The sequence below is a fragment of the Vigna umbellata genome, chromosome 9, assembly GCF_029865625.1.
Source record: "Vigna umbellata cultivar VRB3 chromosome 9, Vumbellata_1.0, whole genome shotgun sequence".
Lineage (NCBI taxonomy): Eukaryota > Viridiplantae > Streptophyta > Magnoliopsida > Fabales > Fabaceae > Vigna > Vigna umbellata.
Genome location: NC_142173.1, coordinates 26,631,196 through 26,651,368, shown reverse-complemented (window position 1 = coordinate 26,651,368; position 20,173 = coordinate 26,631,196). Strand labels below are relative to the sequence as shown.

At 30.5% G+C, this 20,173-nt stretch overlaps 1 protein-coding gene and 1 pseudogene across 1 annotated transcript; both read right to left on the bottom strand.

Moving 5' to 3' along the window:
• Positions 1–4,141: 4,141 nt before the first annotated feature.
• LOC124821297 (aquaporin SIP1-2 pseudogene) lies at positions 4,142–5,070 on the bottom strand (annotated as a pseudogene).
• Positions 5,071–8,078: 3,008 nt separating this feature from the next.
• Positions 8,079–12,262, bottom strand: LOC124821296 (phosphotyrosyl phosphatase activator (PTPA) family protein). Its single transcript, XM_047293164.2, has 2 exons — positions 11,008–12,262; positions 8,079–8,561 (listed from the first exon to the last, which is right to left on the bottom strand). The coding sequence occupies exons 1-2, from the start codon at positions 12,156–12,158 to the stop codon at positions 8,555–8,557; spliced, it is 1,158 nt and encodes a 385-aa protein (XP_047149120.1). The 5' UTR covers positions 12,159–12,262; the 3' UTR covers positions 8,079–8,554.
• Between the last annotated feature and the right edge of the window lie 7,911 nt (positions 12,263–20,173).

Sequence of the window (20,173 nt, the reverse complement as noted above, 5' to 3'; positions counted from 1 at the left end):
TCATCATGGTATTTAAACTCAACTCACAAGGTTAAATACTTTATCACAAAAAGATTAAACTTAAGTAATTCTCAAATAAACTCAATTAATAACTTATAGATACAAATTAATTAGGTTGGTTTCTAATCAATTCAACATAAAACATGACTCCTATTTTAAAATTATGACAATTCAAATTACTAAATCAAATCCTAGAATCCAATGCAAATATATTTTATTGGAAACAAGAAAATATGTTTATGAGACACTATTAAAAAGTTTCATCAAAGTAGACTCCTAATAATGTGTAGTTACAATGGATATACTCGTACTCATGTTTATACCCATTAGGTACTAAGTATGCTCGTACTCATATACATACCTATTTTCTTACTATATCAATATCAGTTAATTAATTTTTATAAAAAAAATAAAAATCACGACAAAGAAAATATGATAATATCATATATTTCATATTAAAAACATGTATTCTTATTTCTACAATCTACAATGTCAACTAAATAGAAAGAAATTATAATTGTATAAGTTTTAAATTAAATATCAAATAACAACTCGATAAAAGTGAAAGAATTATATAAAATATTATATAAAGTATACATAAATAAAATTTCATAAAAATAAGAAACATATATTAATCTCATAAACATTAATGAAACAAAGTTAATAAAGTTAAAAAATACTTTTAAAAAAATATATAAAAGAAAACAAATATTCAAGTATAAAAATATTACAAATGTCTCTTTAATTTTTTTTCATTAGAAAAGATTAATTTATAATACAACTTGAACAAAATCACCAGAAAAAATATTAAATTAATAATAATTCCAATTTAAACATAAATCTTTCATCCTTGGATGATGATAAACAATATTCATAATAATAAGAGTAATTATTGTATAATGTCTTCATATTGTTATGGTGGTAAAGTTATACTTATGAGAATGAGATAGAAAATAAAAATAATTATATAAAAAATCATCAACACAATATTTTAAATTGAAAATAAAAATAATTATATAAAAAATCATCAACACAATATTTTAAATGATAAAATTAAACAAAAAATAAAAATATTTAAAAAATTCAAAATGATTAATGGTGTGTCTTATAAACAATTCGACATTTCAATTAACAAAATAGTGTAAAGGAAAACAAATCTTAATCAAGAGTTTGATAAGATGGAAATTACTTTGGAAATCTCATAAAACTTTTTAAATATCAAATTAGTTGAATTGTTGAGAGAATAAAACTTGTTTTAGCGAAACCAAAGTTCTTCAAAATAAAACAAAAATTAAGTATAAAAGAGAATATATAAAGAAGCTACGTATTTTATATTATTTGGTAAATGAAGGATTTATGTGATTTAGCACTTTAAATTGAGAGTTGGATCTATATGATATCATTCTTGAAAATAATTTTTGGCCTCTAAGTAAGGGTGATTGTATTAATATTTGGAATGAACGTTGGTGTTTTGACATTTGCATATTTATATTTATTAGAATTTCTTATTTGGCAGAGTAAGGTTATACTATATTATTAGCTCACCTTCAAGAGATACTCGTTAAAACTTTCCTTCCTTTGTTGTCAATTTATGTGAATTTTCTTCATTGATGGTTAATGAGAATTAGGATGTGCTTAATTGGATTTTATATGATATTTGTGTGTTTTCTCAAAAAATTGCTAAAATTTTTTACTCTTCTGGTATGGAATGTGTGGATTGGAGGAATTTAATTTGGTTGGATGTTGTGCTACCAGTAAAAACATTGATTCTTCGAAAGTTGTAGTATGATTGTTTATTGTTGATTTAGAGGTTCAAAAAAGGAGAGTGATTTTATGTTATATGTGTTCTTTGTATGGAAATACTGTTTAATCATTCTCTCATTTATTCTTTCAATATTATTATGTTGTTGTTGTGGCAATGGTTGAAAGGAGTTTTTCAAGATTTTTCATTTTGCTTTTCAAATTTGGTTGTTTAGTTTATAAAGTCTTCTTGTAGCTCTTTTCTTATTATAAGTAAAGTAGTTGTCTTTATTGTGATTATATGAATGATTTAGAGGATGAGAAATCATTATAGATTTCAAGATCTAGTTGTTTTTACTTATATTGTTTTTAAAATTAAGAAATTAGTGCGTTTGGCTTGGAATAAATCTAAGAAGTATATGAGTAAAATTATTTCTGATTTTTTGGTGCTGAAATTTTTTAATATTAAAAAAAGGAGAGTAGGGTAGTTTTCTTTACAAATGTAATGTGATAAATTTCATTCACTAATTGGCTTAAGATGAATATTAATGGTGAATTGTCCTAGTTTACATACATGTGTTAGAATTTTTAGAGAAAATCAAAGTGAATATATGAGAAAAAAATAGTGTACTTTTCTAGAGGGAAAAACTTCTATTTATGTTAAATTTATAAAAGTCATTTATACCGTAGAACATAATTGAAAGAAGGATTTTCAAATACATTAATTGAAGTAATTCTACTTTAGTTTATTATAGTTTCTTATACCGTTTAAAAATTTTCATTATCATGATTTTTTTTATCTTTAAATTTATTATTTTCATAAGAAACATTTTCTTGAATTCAAAAAATTAAAAATATTTCTAAACTTTTATTGAATATTTTTTAAAAATGAATTTAAGATAGTTTTCTACAACATACTTAGAATTAGAATAAGATTTATGCACATGTTTTTTTTATATTTTTTTTCTTCAATGCAAAGACAATAGCAAATCATGAAGGAAAAAAAATCAATTCAATTTGATTTTCTTATTAAAATTCAATCTCACTAATTTCTTGTTATTGTTTTTGTTGTATTATTCTTTATTAATTAGTATAGTCGGTGTAAGCTTGTAAAAGTATAATTTTTTAGAATAAAAATTAAATTTGGGATTGATAATTAAGCTTAAATTTATTAATGGTTCTTTATATTATAAATTTCTATCAAAAGGTTTGTATTCAAATTGAATTTTAAATTTCTTAACCTAGAATCGAAAGATTAATATTTACAAAGTTTAATAAAGTGTGAAGTAATTCATACATTTGAACACTTTCAATTAAGTTTTAATTAAAAAAAATCTTTAATGAGTATTCAACTTTTGTATTTAGATTTTTTGGTATTTGATTTTTGTCATTAATAGAATGTCCTGACTAAATACTTTTATCTTCTCATCTCAAACTCATTAGTTAACTTATTTATTCCTTTCCAATCCCATTCAAATCACTAACTCATTCATTTATTTTCATAAATGAATTGACCGATAAATTAAAGGATATTTAAGTGGAAAGTTAGAAAAGATTTAAGTGGGTTGGAATAAGTTGTTCGATAAAGATAAAAAGACAAAACAAAAATTAAGTAATCCTCTTGAAGGTAAAATCAAACTACATAACATTTAAACAAAATTAAAATAATGTTTTAAATACTCAACAAAATAATTTTTTTAATAAACAATCAATTAAAAATATGTAAATTTCTAAACTACTTGAAACTTAAAAAAGTAAATAACAAATTGATATTTTCAACTATTATGATAAAAAACTTTTGCTCTACTCAAAATAATTTTTAAGTTTTTCTTATTTAAACTTTGTTATTAGTGAAATATATTCATGACTATTTAAAATTGACTTAAACTATAAATAAGATTAATTTATAATATATAAGTGGACGTAAATTTTACGAGTTAAATTAAGTTTAAAGTTTATTCTTTTAACACTTTTATCCTCTCATCTCCAATTTACTAATTAATTTGTTTATTTTCTTTTAAATTTTTCCTAAATCACTCGTCATCGTACTTTTCTTTCAAAAAGGTTTAAGATATAAAGAGTAAAGTTGAACATCGAAGATGAAAGTAACACTCAACTAATTCTATTAAAAAAAAATAAAGAAATACTACTTAGACAAAAATAAAGAATATTTAAAACCATAAATAAAGTAATTCTTTTAAGAAAAATTTGAATTAAAAATAAAAAAATATAATTTAACACATCTAAATTTTTTATATTACTTTGAAACTACTTTTTTTATTTTTATTATTTTTATTTTAAATACAAAAATTTATAATTTTACGACGATTTTACTTTCATATAAAAATATGTCATATGATATCGTTTCTCTTAAACATAACTAAATCTAAAAAACTTTAAATATTAACGAAGGATAATAGAATGCCATATAATAGAAACATACAGAGATACACACAACAGAGGGGAAGAAGAAGCAATTAAAATGCATTTCAAGCCTTCTTGTGCTTGATTGGTGCCATAAATAGAGACCTGAAGATGAAAGCAGCAGAGGATGCTCCTACGAAAGGGCATACCCAATAGACATAAAACTGCTCCCAGGTGTTGTGCTTGTTGTTGACAAAGGCCCATCCAAAGGCATTGGCAGGGTTCATGGAAGGGCCAGTGAACCCAGCACCAGGGATAACCAAAGCAACAGTAGCAACAGAAAGCAAATAGACCTTCAAAAAAGGGTTCTTGGGACCCCTCAGCATCACAAAGAGAATAGCCATGTTATGAGTGAAGGTCAAGAACCCCTCAGCAATGGCACCAGTGTGCAAGTCCACCTTCAAAAAAGGACCTTTCAGCATCTGCTTGTACTGTGATGGCATAACAAGAAGAAGAGCCTTGGCTCCAACAGCCCCACCAAATGCCTGAGCAGGGAACCTAACAGCCATTGATGCAAGAGATGAATCAGGTCTGAGACCTGCAGTGTAGAATGAAACTGTGGTTGAAGGGTTGAAGCTGGCACCGCCTAACACGCTTCCAATGAAGCTTATGGTGAGCACATAGAGGGTGTTCAAAACTGTGGTGATGAAGAGACCTGCAAATGAAAAGGGTTGGAGGCTGAGGAAAAGTGCTACCTCCGTTGAAGCAATTCTCAAAGTTGAGATGATGAAAACCCACGTTGATGTCAGAATTGCATCTCCAATTGCAGCCCTTAACACACCCATTTTCTGTTTTTCCATTCTTTCTTTTCCTTGGAGATGAAAATCTCACACACTCTAACTGGTGTTATGAGCCAAGAAAAAGAAGAAAGATATATATTGAGTTTTCGTGGACGCAATTGAAAATCTCTGTCCTTTGTGCATAGCGGTTGTTAGACAAAAGAAAGTGATATTAGAACTCTCCAATTTTAGCTGTTGTGTATCCTTTGTGGACCTTCTAATTTACTACCACGGAAATTAAATGTATTTTGGCTTTAGGTTATTTTCTTAAATTTATATTAATTTTCAAGTTTCTTTTGTATAATTTAAAAAGATGAATAAATAAATAATATATGTATATATATATATATACACATATATAATAATTTTTACGTATAATTCAAACTAAATTATTCAATAAAATATTAATACTAAATAATTTGGTTTCTTTATTAAAAAAAACAAATTTAAATGAGTTTGATCAAAATGTAAATTTTAAAAAATTAATCTTTACAAAAATAACTTTAATTTCATAAGTCTAAATAAAAAAAATAAATGAAGTCAAAATTTAAATGATTATTTATTAATATTTCTTAACATTAATAATTTATTTTGGTCACTTCAATTTATAAAATAAAACTCACTGATAATTTATGCAGATCGAAAATAGTATACTCATACTCATATGTCAACAAACAAAATTAAATATTTATATCCATTACCTGCAAATACCACCTTTGGTTGAGTGATGGGTTAATCGTCTGGTCAATTAACCGGACAGAACATACCATACACAGGCTCTCTAATCTTAGAAGTTGTGAATGAGTTTATATTTTGGTTGTTCGATGCTCTACGCCAACTATCTTCATTATCCATCATTCGTATTGGGTTATGATCGTTGAGGGTAACATTTAGGACGCTTCGAACTTTGTGCATGCTAGAGAATGTGAAATGTTATATCATTTTGGATTGTTAGATGTAAAGAGATCTAACGATTGACACTACATGACTCTTGAGCCACCCACTTCTATATAGGGGAAGGGTTGGGTTGTCATTTTCACATTTTTCTTCTGTTGTTTCTCCTTTGTTGCTCGTTTTCTTGCTTAAAGTAATAATATTAATCATTCACCTTTCTTCGTCTGAGGAGTCTTTCGATCGTGGTATGCTGATAATAAATCATAGTTGACGACGTCATCATTCAAATCTTTGCATGGTAACTAGGGATCAGCCAAGAAAAAAGTTTAGATTCAGTCAACAATGTAGCCACAGGTGTACATATTAAGAAAAAGAATAAGAGCCAAGTTTTTTATAACATTCTCGAGGAGGATTCAATCGCAAAAATCAAAGTCAATTTTATTGAGAAAAGGGATGAACTGAACCTTCCCAATCATCCTGGGTTACGATTGGGCACCCCATGAGGTGTGCGATTATGCGACTCATTTCCGTTGGGGTATGGAATTTTGTGATTGGACCAAGTGGTCGTATGTATTGGACAAAGGTGTTAACAGTAAAGTCCTCAACGATCTGCTCATGAGAATGTCATTTAATAAGTTTTAGATGGGCGTGTTACGTGAGTTAAACCTCGCACCAACTCAACTACACCCGAATAGTTGAGCATACATCTAGGCATTTTGAATCTTGTGCTCAGCCTTGGATTTGACCTCTACGCAGACATTGTTCCTGTTGTTATTTGAGATAACATTTTTATAATCTTCCTAATTAGAGGAAATAGATATATAATCTTTTATTTTACTTTCCTAATTTTCTTATTTCCCTTTTTAGAAGAATTATATTATTACAAATAGAGAGTATCAGAGTGTATTTTTCATGATTGAGAATAATAATTAGTCTTATTTTTTAACTTGATATCAGAGTCTATGGTTCAAGTACGGTGACCGGACTCAATAAACTGATGGCTCATTCTCAATCGACCTATATTTATAGAGTTGTTAACTATGCTACGTGGTGGATGGAGAACCAATGGAAAATATAATACCCTTTTGTGGTGAATAACGTAAGAGATATGTGGGTTACATAATGTCTTTTTTGAAGCATCTTTTTCAGAGGAATTCATCAGTAACTTCATGCTATGCAAACAAATAGATGACAGTGCCGTCGGTGGACATGGATTTTTCTCATTCAATTCAGGGTTTGGGTATTTTAATTGTATTCGTTAAAAGTAAACATAAACCATTCAATTTTTGTGGAATAAAGCAGAATCTTTCGAAATAATAAACTTGTTTCTATTATCGGAAATTGAATGAAGTTGTGGATAAGAGTTTTATAAACTTGTTTGATAGTAAAACCTTTACTAAACTCGATTTGATGGTGAAAAAGATTGAATAATTTATGTAATGTCCTAAATCATCAAATGAGAATGGGGCTTAAAACTCTCAATTATTTGCATTTATATTTTGAGGTATTGTTTCATTATATTCTTACAGGGTTAGAGTTTGTTAAAGAGGGATCCTACACCCTAAATCCAACATGAACCATTTCAGAATATAAAATAAAAAAAATTCTGAACAGTGTAATCTAAAATATAAAATTTGCATTTCATATGGTGAATCCACATTACAAAACTCGATGGGGTGCGGGAAATTATGGAGGTGCAGAAAGAAGTTGTCGTCCCTATCCTCTCAATCACTACTTCACCAGTATGATACTATTACTCTCCCGTTATCCACTACATAGAGTCACCATAATTCTCTCCATCAACATCAACACAAGAATAAACTTTTATTGGAAACATACATACATAGCGTCAAATCACTTGAAAAATGAAAAAAAAAAAATAGAGTTGAACCTATTACCATAATCCTGCCTCCTTTGTGGTCAATTTTCTTTATGTGAATTGGAGTTCAATCTTGCAATCTTTTTGCCTCTTCTGAGGAATTTTGTTTATTTGAAATTCATTGGATAATACTATACTTAATTTTTATCTGTTGAATGCATTTTGCATTGTGCCAAAGATAAATGTTACTAAAGTTCACCTATGGAATATAGGAACCTTATCCTCAAATTTTCAAAATGAGCACCGTCCTTATATTTGAAGTTGAGCATCCATCCCTATATTAAAGGAATGTTTGTTTTAGTGTTACACCATTGTACTGAACAGAAGGGAAGAAATAATGATTGACCTTAACAGAGACAACATAAAAGCAACAACATAGGTTACGTTGATCATCTATGATTTCCATGACAAAAGTCTGATAGAAACTAATAACAAAATTTCGAACTTATTTATTCACTACAAAATTCAATCGTATCCAAATCTCATCACATGATTAAGGGGCTACACTCTATGCTGCTCATAACGCAAGAACCAGAAACAGCAATGAATACATCAACTTGATATTCTTGCTAGTACAGAAGTAGAACCATCTTTCTACACGTAGCAAACATTGACGTCAGTCATATGGCAAAACGAGAAACTCTTTCCATTATCTTTTACCTTTACGAAGGTGCTATATGTTATCTAAAATATGCAAAGTCGATATAGTGAGTACATCAAAAGATTGGTGAAAATTTTGCCACGGGTATAATTCCCCACCAAGCAATCCCATACTGATTTCATCAACCTATTTTATATAGCTTGTCCTCACAAGAAAGCCGGCAGTGGACGCCAAGAACTATTCCCTGGCAGAAAACAAATTAATAAAATCAGATATTAAAAAGGGAAAATAGGAAAGATGGGAGAACTTAGCAAGTGAAATTGTACATTCGTAGACAGTTTTGAAACAACTCAATCATGAAGATGACAATCATGATTATTCTGTAGTGATTCGAATTGTGTGATTTACCCATACATTGAGACATTCATAGAGAAAATGTAAGTTTTATACAATGAGAAGCTTGTGACATCAATAAAAAGGATTATAAAATATTGGTTTCATGCTGAGCAACCAGCACTGCACAGATATTATTACTCTGGCATCAACACAGGTACAGAATATCGGTACATAATAAGCGGACATTCAAAGAAGGTCATCACATCATTTATATGAAATTAAGTTGATGCATGATAACTCTTTTGCATCAATTCACTAGAGGACTCAAGCCACACAACACATAATTTATGGACAACTACTGCTTTGGAAATTCTACATCAGAAAATTCAGAATTCAATAAAAAGTGCAAGCAGATGATCTCATGAAATAACAAGAAATCATGTCTCACAAATTGGCAAGCAGCAACCTATGTAATATGTTTTGCAAAGTAACATTCTTGCCCGGTAAAGCACTTAATGAGAAACTAAGTATTTGCTCAACAATATGGATAATATAGTGCAAATACAACGGTTAGAGATATGATTTAATTACATAGGTAAATATCTTACCAAATATTTCCCATTATTAGATATTGTTCTTGCTCCTTATCATTGTATTTCTTCTTTATTATAACTAAGAATAGTCATATGTATACCCAACACTCAATTCATTATATTCACAATCACAGGCTCTCTCTTCTCAAGGTACCAAAATGGAACCATCCTCCGGGATCTGCATTGTTATTAATCCTTTCAACAGCAACAAACACATTTAAGTGCATAGTCTTCCTGTTTAACTTTTTTTCCATTTTTCAGCCTCAGCAATGCAAAGGCAGCAGCCCTCCAACATTACAGTAAAGGCTTCTCAGCTGTGATTACAACAGAGCAAGTTAGCCAACTTGCAGGTATTGTATTCTAATGTTATATGCTTCTGTCTTGATCTTTACACTATATTGTACAAGGAAACAATTTGAATAAGAGATGGAAGACTAATTCAATATTTTGAGAATGGCTTCTAGATTTAAATTGGGCGGTTCCAATTTGGGGCAGTAAATGCTCAAGTTTCACAGTGACGACACATGTTCTATATGGAATCCGTCCACCATTTACTTGCTCAGACTCTGAATGACGCTTTGAATTGTGTTTCAGAACATAAATCAAGTGTCCATTTTTTAGAGAAAAATGAATAAACTGCTCACAACCCATTATGGGTATTTTCTTGTATTGGATACTATCTACAAGGGAAATCCTATAGTGCATCCGAAGTCATTGACTCTGGTAACTACTCTTAGGTCCCATATGCCCAAAAATTTCAAGGGAAAGTGTGTTACTGGTGATAAGATTGATGTACAAAGTGATTTATAAGATTGACGTACAAAGTCTATATTTATATTGAAGTAAATAAATTATGCATTTGAAGCAACTAAAGTGTAATATAAAATCATTCACGTGTTTTCACCTTATAGTTTAAAATTTTGGGTTAGTGTTAATCTATGAAACGGTATTGGAAAGTCGATGACAGTGGTCTAGATTTCTACTTTTAACTTTGCCAACCTAATTCTTCTAATAAAAATAAATAAATTTCAGCACACGCTAGATGGACCTGTGTACTACTCTCGCTTCAAAGTTCATAGCACTCTCTTACATGACTGAATCTGGTCAGATTCATCATACAGCTATTGCATGTTCCCTCAGCTAACAGGCTAAACGCTTTGGATAGTTGGCTTATGGTATGCCCTAGATACATACAGATTACCATTTGCTAACTATGTCGCTCACCTGGATTTGGATTTTTCAGGAAAATGATAGGTGATCGGTCTCTATTCAAAAGGGTTTGAAGCATAAAGTGGTCTTCTAGACGGTGTTGTCCACAAGATATTTTTCCGCTGAGCTAGAGATAAAGATACATATGGAATACTAAAGCCTTTATAATAGTAGGGTCCAATATAGCTAATTCCATCTTATTTGGCATTTGCAAAGGAACATCTAGAGGTGGAGCTCCAAGTGTTAGACTTTCAATCTACATGGCCTGTTGGTTTGGGTTGTGCAGTGATGATGGCGTTCTTTCAGTAATGGATGATTCTATCTAGCATCCACTCCGAATTTGGATGTTTTCCCCAGAAAACAGGTGTCTTTCATGAGAGCATAAATACACAAGCATTAGAGACAATGCGCCAAACACACTCTTAATATACATCATACATGATTTCTACACTCCGTACAACCAACCAAACTACAGTGCAACTGCGGTAAACACATTTAAGTGCATAGAGGGAACCAAATCAAAGCAATACAATCAAACAGCATCGCACATACCACTTAATTATCGATCCAAAGAGGAAATGCTGCATGATGGGGACCTTTTCAAGAACCTCAGCCTTGTACATCTTGAGCAACCCACCGTTCACCTTGTTCCAATTGGGCACCCCACTGATATCATCCAGCATGGGCGAGTGCTCGGCAAACACCCCCTTCTTCACCTTCTTCACAAAGGCAATGCAAGCAAGGTAAAGATACTCCTTGGAGAAATTCTCCAAGATATCCTCATTATGAATGGACTTAGGCTTCATATATTTGTGATCAATCAACTGCGAAGATCCAAATATGAAGGGCAAAAAGTGGTAATCATCAAGCCCCCACACACCATGAGATCCTGCAGGCTCCAAGCAATACAACAACTGCAATTTCCTCATGAGATCCAAGTACCTCACGAACACCCTCGCCACTAGAGCCGGATAATCCTCCTCTCCGACCACTCCCAGCCGCGCCAGGCAGTACAGCCACGCCGCAAAATTCGTCTCGTGGCCGGTGCCGTAGTCGATGCGGCTCGCGTTACCAAAGGAGTCAGCAAAGTAAGGCACGAGTTCGACAGTCGCCGAGCGCAGATTCTCCGGGAGGAGCTTTAAGATCAGTGATTCTGCGGAATTGGACATTTTCTCGTGCCAGGTGCGATACGCGACGTTTCCGTAGCGCGCAGATTGTGGGACAGGGGGGGTTTCGTCGGCGAATAGGGTTAGGGTTTCAAGGATAGAGAGCACGGCGAGAATAGTCGGGGATTCGTGACACTGATCGGAGATTTTGCGGCCGCGGATGGATTCGGAGAGTGCGACGACGAAGCCGAGGAAGTTTTTGCCGGAGAAGGAGTCGTGGAAGGAGCGAATATCATCGGGGGAGTGAATGCGCTTGGTGGGGGTGTGGAAGTCGTAGGGTGGCGGCAAAATGGGAACCTTTTGGGGTTGTGGAACCGGGGAGAGGATGATAGCGCGGGTAGAGTTGGGGTCTGGGGGTATTGCTGGGGCGCGGATGGGGCGGTAGGTTGGGGGAGGGGAGAAGATAGGGGTTGGGATAGGGGGGGCAAAGGTTGTAGGGCCTCCGCACTTGCAGCAGGTGCCGGTGGTGGGAGGGGAGGAGGAGGGTGGGTGATGATGGGTGTCGTCGGGGTGGTGGTGGTGGTGAGAATCTTCCATTGTTGCGATGACGAGGGTGGTGATGCAGTCGAAAGTCGAAATGATGGAGAGAAGGGAATACCTGAATGCAGGAGTTTGCGGGCCGGGCCCAGTTATACGTTTACTCTTCGGCTTGTCGATAAGCCCTTTGTTTTTATAGCGGTTATCGGGTTTCAGTAATTCATATCATGATTTAAAACATAAATTTAAACACAAATAATACATTTTTTACTTTTTATTTAGAGTGTACATGTTGCACTTAAGGGTGTCAAGGGTGCCAAGATGATCTAATCTCACTCATCATATGTTAACTACAAATAATAATTGATTAATTTACCTTTAATTCATTTGAACTCGTTTAACTCTAAGATTAAATAAATTGGTTCAATTTACCTATATTAAAAAAACTATATTTTTTTGGATCTAATCCGATTTAAACTGGATTTAACGCATTTTAAAATCTTTAATTGAGTTTGGTCTTTGATCACATTGTCTTATTTTAAGGAGTTCTAAAACAAAACAAAAAAGTTAAAAAAACGTTAAATAAGTAATTGAAGGATAAAAATATTATAAATACTAACTATTAAAAAAATTAAACAATGTTATAACAAATAATTTTTTCCCATCCAAGAAAATTAAGTCTTTCTTGAAAATTATTATTGACTAAAAAATAAATTTAAATGTGTCAAACTTAGTTAACTCAGTTTAAATAGCTTGGTTAACTATATGTTAAACTAAAAATAGTTAATTCAACTTGACTGTTTCAGAAAATTTATAACTCAACTAAACATGGGTTCCTGGGTTAATGATGTTTTGTTCTTTTGGTTTATTATATATATTTATTGTAATGTGATTAAAATGGATTGATTTCGTTCAGTTTTTATAGTTTTATCCTCAAAGTCTTCACTTATCTTATAAAACATTATTATAAAAGATAGTATTTGAAAACTAAAGTGTGAATCTATATAACTTGATATAGTTTCGTTGACACAATCAAATTATCATTACTTGACCAAGACAACTTTAGTATTGCTTAGTAGTTAACAAACTAGATAATATTAAGTTAATTCATAATCGTATCTCAATAAATACGGAATTGATTTTCAACCATTGATTCTTATAAAATCCTATACGAAAGGTTAATAAAACAATTTGCAAATATAATAACATATAAAAGTAAAATTCTAGCATAATGGAATTAATATTTAATATTGATAAGAAAATATATAAATGTGAATTTGATAATAATAAATAAAATAACAAATTAATAGAAGACTTTAAAACGATTTTAGTAAAATAAACTATTTTTTCAAAATAGATTCATCATTGGCTATCTATAAATTATTGTCCAACTTATTACTCTTTTTAGATTTTAAATTAATATAAGTAAATTCTTAATTAATTCGTTGATATTTTCATTATTAAAAGCAAACAATTTATATTATTCATAATAAATTCAACCAAAATACATTTTCAATTAAATTCTTTTATGTCTAATCATATATATATTTTTACCTCCTTAATCAAGCAAAAAGTTAATTAATCAATGTATATTTTTTATTAATTATTGTTAAAAATTTATCAGTAATCAAAGTACATTTTTAATTGATAGGAAAAACTCATTCAACCACATGAAATTTTAAACTTTAATAAAGGTATATTCTCAATCAAAATTAAAAACCATTAGGTTATATGATTAACATGCATATAAATTAAAAAACCTCGCTAATTAGTTATGACGTAAAAATCATTACATTTTACGTGATTTAGAGATAAAAGACATAGATATATGAAAACCAAAACAATAATCAACATAATAATGACATTATTTTAATCTAACATTAGAATTCACAATGAAATTATAATGAAACTAACCCTATAAGCTTAGTCCTTCATAAATGGGGTGAAATACATTATGAATGAAAAAAAAGTAAAAAAAAGAGTGGAAAGAAAGTAAGAGATGTGGTGGATGACAGATGCACAAAACCAGAGATTTTAATGTTTCTTATTATAAGTTTATTTTATATAAAACTTCATTGGACTAAGATTCTGACACTATTATTGCTTAATCTAATTTGTATAATGTAACTTCTGCCAAGTAATTAATAGATTTGATTAGTTTTAAAAATGTTTGAATGATATTCTCAATTAATATTTTCATATAAAATAAATTAATTAATTTGTAAAATATATAATAAATTATCAACAATTGAATTTTAATAAAATTCTCAATTCAATCCTTTTTGTTTTTTTCCATTTGACCCTACTTGACTAACTTTGAAAATTTGACTTGTTTGTTATACAGTGAGGGGATGCCACTTGGTAGTTAGGGTTATTTTTCTTCTGGTTCAAGGGTTTTACATTTTGAGATCTCTGATGCAGGTTCGGTTTTGTTGGTGTGTATTCGCAATTTGTTGTGTTTGATTGTTGAAGAGTTAGATATGTTATTTAGGGTTTTGTATGGACTGTTTCAAGAGGCATACTAGAGTTGATGAAGATGCGATCTAGTGAAGGTAGTTCTCAGGATCTGTAATGGTCGCGTTTTATTGGTGGTTCGTTTTGTATTCATATCGTGGTGGTTTACGATTAGGGGCTTCAAGAAGATGTATTTACATTTTCCATTGAAGGCTTATAATGGTTCGAAATGCAGGTTGAGGAGATTTGGTGCTTTAGAGGAACAATGCTTCTTGTAAGTGCATTTTGGCACATGCAAATCTGTGCTTTTTGTTGGTGACACGATTGTGGAAGATGGAGAATGATGGTACTCGTGTGGCTTTTATTGGAGAATTTGATAAAAACACAACTTAATTGGATTTCCTAAGGTGTGAATGATCACTACCCTTAAAGATTTATCCATAGTATATATGTAAATCCCCTAGGATATAATAAGAACGTTTCTATATATATTGAGGAATTCAAAACTAGTAAGAAGAACTTTGTTAACGAGTAAATATAAACCTCCGTCAGGGACACGTTTGAGGGTTGTGAAATGCAAGAAAAAGGAAACGTTTGAGGGTTGTGAAAGGTTTACAAATATACCTCCGTCGGGGACACGCCCTGCATCGCCAAATGCTCGAACGCGAACTTGAGCAGTGCGTTGTTGGGAAGAACTGTCACATCCTTTAAAGAATGTGTTATCATTATTTTAACTTTTCTTCTTACTTTCCAAAAGCACCGAATTATAGGCCATGGACTTTTCTTCTGCAAAAGCAACAACAAAGTATGGGCAATTGTACTTTTCTTCTTGCTTTGAAAACGCAACATGAAAGTATTAAGTGTGTGTTGGAAACAATAACAAGAGAAGTATGGCACATGGACTATCGAGAAGGCTCTTGGCTTTTGAAGGAAGGTATAATGTTTGGCTATGTTAGGTGTTTAAAGTTTGAAATGCAAGAAAAAGGAAATGTTTGAGGGTTGTGAAAGGTTTATTAATATACCTCCGTCGGGGACACTCCCTGCATCGCCATCGCCAAGTGCTCGAACGCAAACTTGAGCAGTGTGTTGTTGGGAAGAACTGTCTCATCCTCTTTGAATTCCTGTGGTTGGTGGGCTTGCCATGGCGGAGATCGTTGTTGTTCATGCAAGGCAGATCGTCTCGACAGGGCAAACAACAGGGATGGCAATGGCCTCTTCTCCACTGATAAGCTCACAAATAATAGATCTGGATAAGAAACTAAGAATGAAGAAGGTAGGGAAATAGAAATGAGGTACTTGAAAGAGTCTTAGATCTACCAAAAAATGAAAGGGAAAGAGCACAACGACAAAAAGGAAAAACAAAACCTCCAACGACTTAAACCTAACAAAGGATATAAATTTAATTTTATTTTCTTAACGGGTAACAAATACACGTAGGTATGAATAGTATGATACCCGAACTTGACCCGTTAATGAGTGGGTATTAAATTATCTGTCACCCGTTACCCATAGGTATCAACTACCCAAAATGAATTTTATTCGCGGATATCTACGAGCGCAAATTTTTTTTCCATCGCTATGGAGGTGAGAAAAAGCATCTATTTATAGGTGGTAAGATACTTAAAACAACCCACAAATAGTTGAAACTAAACAACAATTTGCAGTTGAAGCTTCGTGATGTGCGTAGATGATACTATGGAGTGGGGAGACATTTTGCAATACATTGCTAAATTTAATTTTTGTAACAATTCCCACATATTGCAAAGTATAAGATATATAAAGAATAAAAGAAGAAATTTTGGGTGTTAAATAAATGTAATGCATCAGAGTTGGTATATCAAGCTATTGTTAATGTTAATTTTTACCATTATCTAAGCTACAATTTATTAACAAAATCAACTATTCTCTAGCTCTTAACTTGCTTAATCCTCAAAGTTGGTATAGCGAGCTATTGTTAATGTTAATTTTTACCATTATCTAAGCTACAATTTATTAACAAAATCAACTATTCTCTAGCTCTTAACTTGCTTAATCCTCACTTTTATATTGTTTTTGTAAATACCTTTAGTTTGGGCTACACTTATTAATTTATATCTCTAATCCCCTCTTTTTGTATCCTATTTTGTAACAAGAAGACGCTCTACCACCATAGAGCTAGGCAACCAAAGAAGCAGGAAGAACAAGAAAAGAAGGGAGAGCATGAATCCAAGTGGCGTTGAGTGCCACCTCCACGCCATTGAGCGAGCCCTTTATAGAGGCTACACTTCTGAGCGTTCTCTATTCATTGTTGAGCACCAACTTTATAGAGAGTAAATCTGGTGTTTATGAAGACGTTAAGCGATAAACCCTGGGCGTTGAGCGGTGCTTTGCTGATGTGGCAAATGAAGATGTATTTCTTCTTATATCTCAAAGGAAGCTCGTCTTTGGATGGTTGGAGGCACGAAAACACCCTTCTTCTATATACTGCCACTTATCTTTTATACTTAGTATGTCATTTATTCAATATCCTAAAAGTACTCTAAGGTAGATCTAGACACATTTTTGTACCTTACAACCTAAGAACTTTAAACCCAATGTAATTTCTCCACTCTTGATTAAATGAATTCTTGCTTTAAGTATAAGACTTTTTATCCAAGCCATCCTCTAAATCATGTAGAAGCCTCTAGCAAGAATTGGATGATTTGATTGAGCCATAATTTGAAATCAAACTTTCAAATCAATCTAAATCAATGAAATAGGATGAGTTGTCAATTCATCCAATCATTAAGCATAAATCAAACCACAAACTATGGAATGAACAAGATACAAGAGAATTCAACTACTCATAATGATGAAAAGTTAAGCTTTACGAGTTTAATGTTCCTTTCCTATGTTCTCACCAAGATAATCTATTTAAGTACAAAGAGAATGCCAAAAAAAAAAAGCTAATAAAATGAGATGCTTATCTAGGAGCAAAGCCCTCTATTTATGTATATTTTGAAGGGTGCTTAGTTTCATTTTGTAGTGATAAGTGATAATAGTTTCTTCTTATGGGTTTTCTTTCGGCTCAACCACAAGTTTTTACTATTAGCCTTTTTCTTTGGAGAATTTTCTTAGTAAATTAGTTCTATTCTATGTTACTAAACTGGAAAGTCAAAATTCAATGCTATGTATTTTATATTTTTAGAACTCAGGATCAATAATTGTGACTCAGGAACCGTAAATGTGGCTTAATTGTGTCATTATTGTTTTCCTAAAAAATAAGTGCAAAACATCAAAATATCATCAAATTCATCAAATTCCAATTTTTATCCTTCATTTTGTTACTTATAGCTAAAAAAAGGGTTAGAAGAAGAATTGTTCTACTCATAAATGTACTTAATTGATAAATTAATGTGAAAATTCAAAAATTCTAAACAATTATCAATATTACACCCTAAAAAATTTTGTATATTTATTTTGACATTCAAAATATTTACTAAAATTAGGCTTTATTATATATATATATATATATAACATTTTTATTTAAAGTAAATAACGTCGATAAATATTTGTTTTATAAAACAATAATATATATGACTACATAAAAAAACATAAAGTTAGAAAAAATATTTAATTCATTAAATGTAACTTTGGAAACAAAATAAAAACACAGTAAATAAGAAAAAAATAACGGAAGGGGAAATTATTTTTTTCTCCTAGTATAAAGTAAAATAGGATGATTAGAATATTTCTACCCATAATATTGAAAAATTAAACTTTAATACTTTTAAGGAAAGGAATATTTACATGTACACCTTTCTATTTTTCTACCCCCATTCCAACACCTAATAAAAAATTATTATTTATACTGTTTTAGTTAATTTATCCAAAATTACTTTATATTTTAATACAAGAGTATTATTTAATTGTATTACAAGAGTATTATTGAATGAAAAGTTAGATGTTTATGCATCATCACTCTTAATAAATATTAAGTGTAGAACAAAAATCGAAATGTTCGTATATCATAACTCTAAAGCTAAAGTATTAAAAATATAAATATAATTAAATATGTAAGAAAATTCGAAAAGTTAGTTTATATAAGAGATAAAGATAGTTTATATAGGAGGATACAACATTTGGTATCTTCTCCTGATTCCATCATTTATTTGAAAAATTTTAACTTTTAAGAAATATTTTTTCCATTTATTGAAATAAATAATTGAATAATTATTTTTTATTTTAAATTAAATAAATATTTAATAAAATAGAATTTATATAGTTTTTAAATATTATGTTTACAAATATATATATATATATATATATATATATATATATATATATATATATTAAATTTTATTTTTTAAAAGTTAATTAATTATTTTAAAAATAATAAAATTATATATATTTTAATATAATAAAATGATGAATGTGTTTCTCTGAAAAAAAAAATTAAATAATTATACTGAATTTAAATCAGCAGATAATTAAAGTCTTCAAAGAAAAACAAGAAAGTTTGTTCGAACTGAAATATTAAAATAATTAAACTTGTTAGTCAAAACATGAAAGTTTGTCCTAATAAATATATAAATTATTACAGAATATTTTAAGTAACTGAATATATGAATAGTTAACTAGTGTGGAAAAGCCAACATGTGTATCGATAGCAGTTAAAATAACACACATGTGAACGAAAATAAAAATACTAATAAACTAATCTTAATTTATTTGATGTTCAAGAATACCTTTTGTTTTCATGTCATTATACCACAGTCAATGTCTATACAAAATTACATGGCCTGTTTGACTTTTTGGTGCACTTAAAATTTAAAGAAAGATATCATCATACATTTTAAAGTTCATTTCACAGAGAATTTACCGATAAAATATTATAAAAGTGTGAAATTTTATATTTTTTTAAGAAAAAAAAAATAAAAAGTAAGTAAAAGCAGTGTAAAATGAATGTAAAAAAAAAGTTAAGTGTATCAAGTATATTTTTAAAATTTAAAACTTCTTTTTAAACAATTAGTTAAAATTATTGTCATTCTACTTTTTGAAATATTTGAGATATTTAGTTTAAAATGTATCGACTTTAGTTTTAAAAATCCCAACAAAAAAATTTCAGACATGTTTTTTTCTTACGTTGTGTGAAATCTTAATCATATGATATTACATTCAAGTTCTGTCATTTCTTTTATTGATTTGCTTCATCTTTTTGTTCAGAAGAAACCCAAGTCAATCATAAAATGAGAGCAATAAGGAATCGATTAGATTTTGGATCCACCATGGAATCAACGTGTAGAACGAAAATCAAGTAAGTGTCACTGTGACACATAAAGTAGTTAGCGGCTTTGAATGCACAATAGCAGGATTTTCAAACAACTGCAGACAAAGTAGACCCTAATGCACTGTTTCTGGATCATATCAGTTAAATGTTCATCCCTTCACAACAAAACACAACACAGATCAAAAAGACACATTCATCCCTCATATATCATTTACTACAGCTTAAAAAATGTTATCTTTTTCTTTATATTGATTATCCCAATTAAAGAAAGTTAAGGTAAACCTTCTATTTGGTTCAAGTTGTTATGCTAACGTGTAATTTTAGAGATTAAAGCTGTGTTCTATCATCAACGTACCAAAGTAAAACTGCTTTT

Bases quoted from the DNA above. Each gene is read 5' to 3' on its own strand.
- LOC124821296 (XM_047293164.2), bottom strand. From the start codon at position 12,158: ATGGAAGATTCTCACCACCACCACCACCCCGACGACACCCATCATCAC.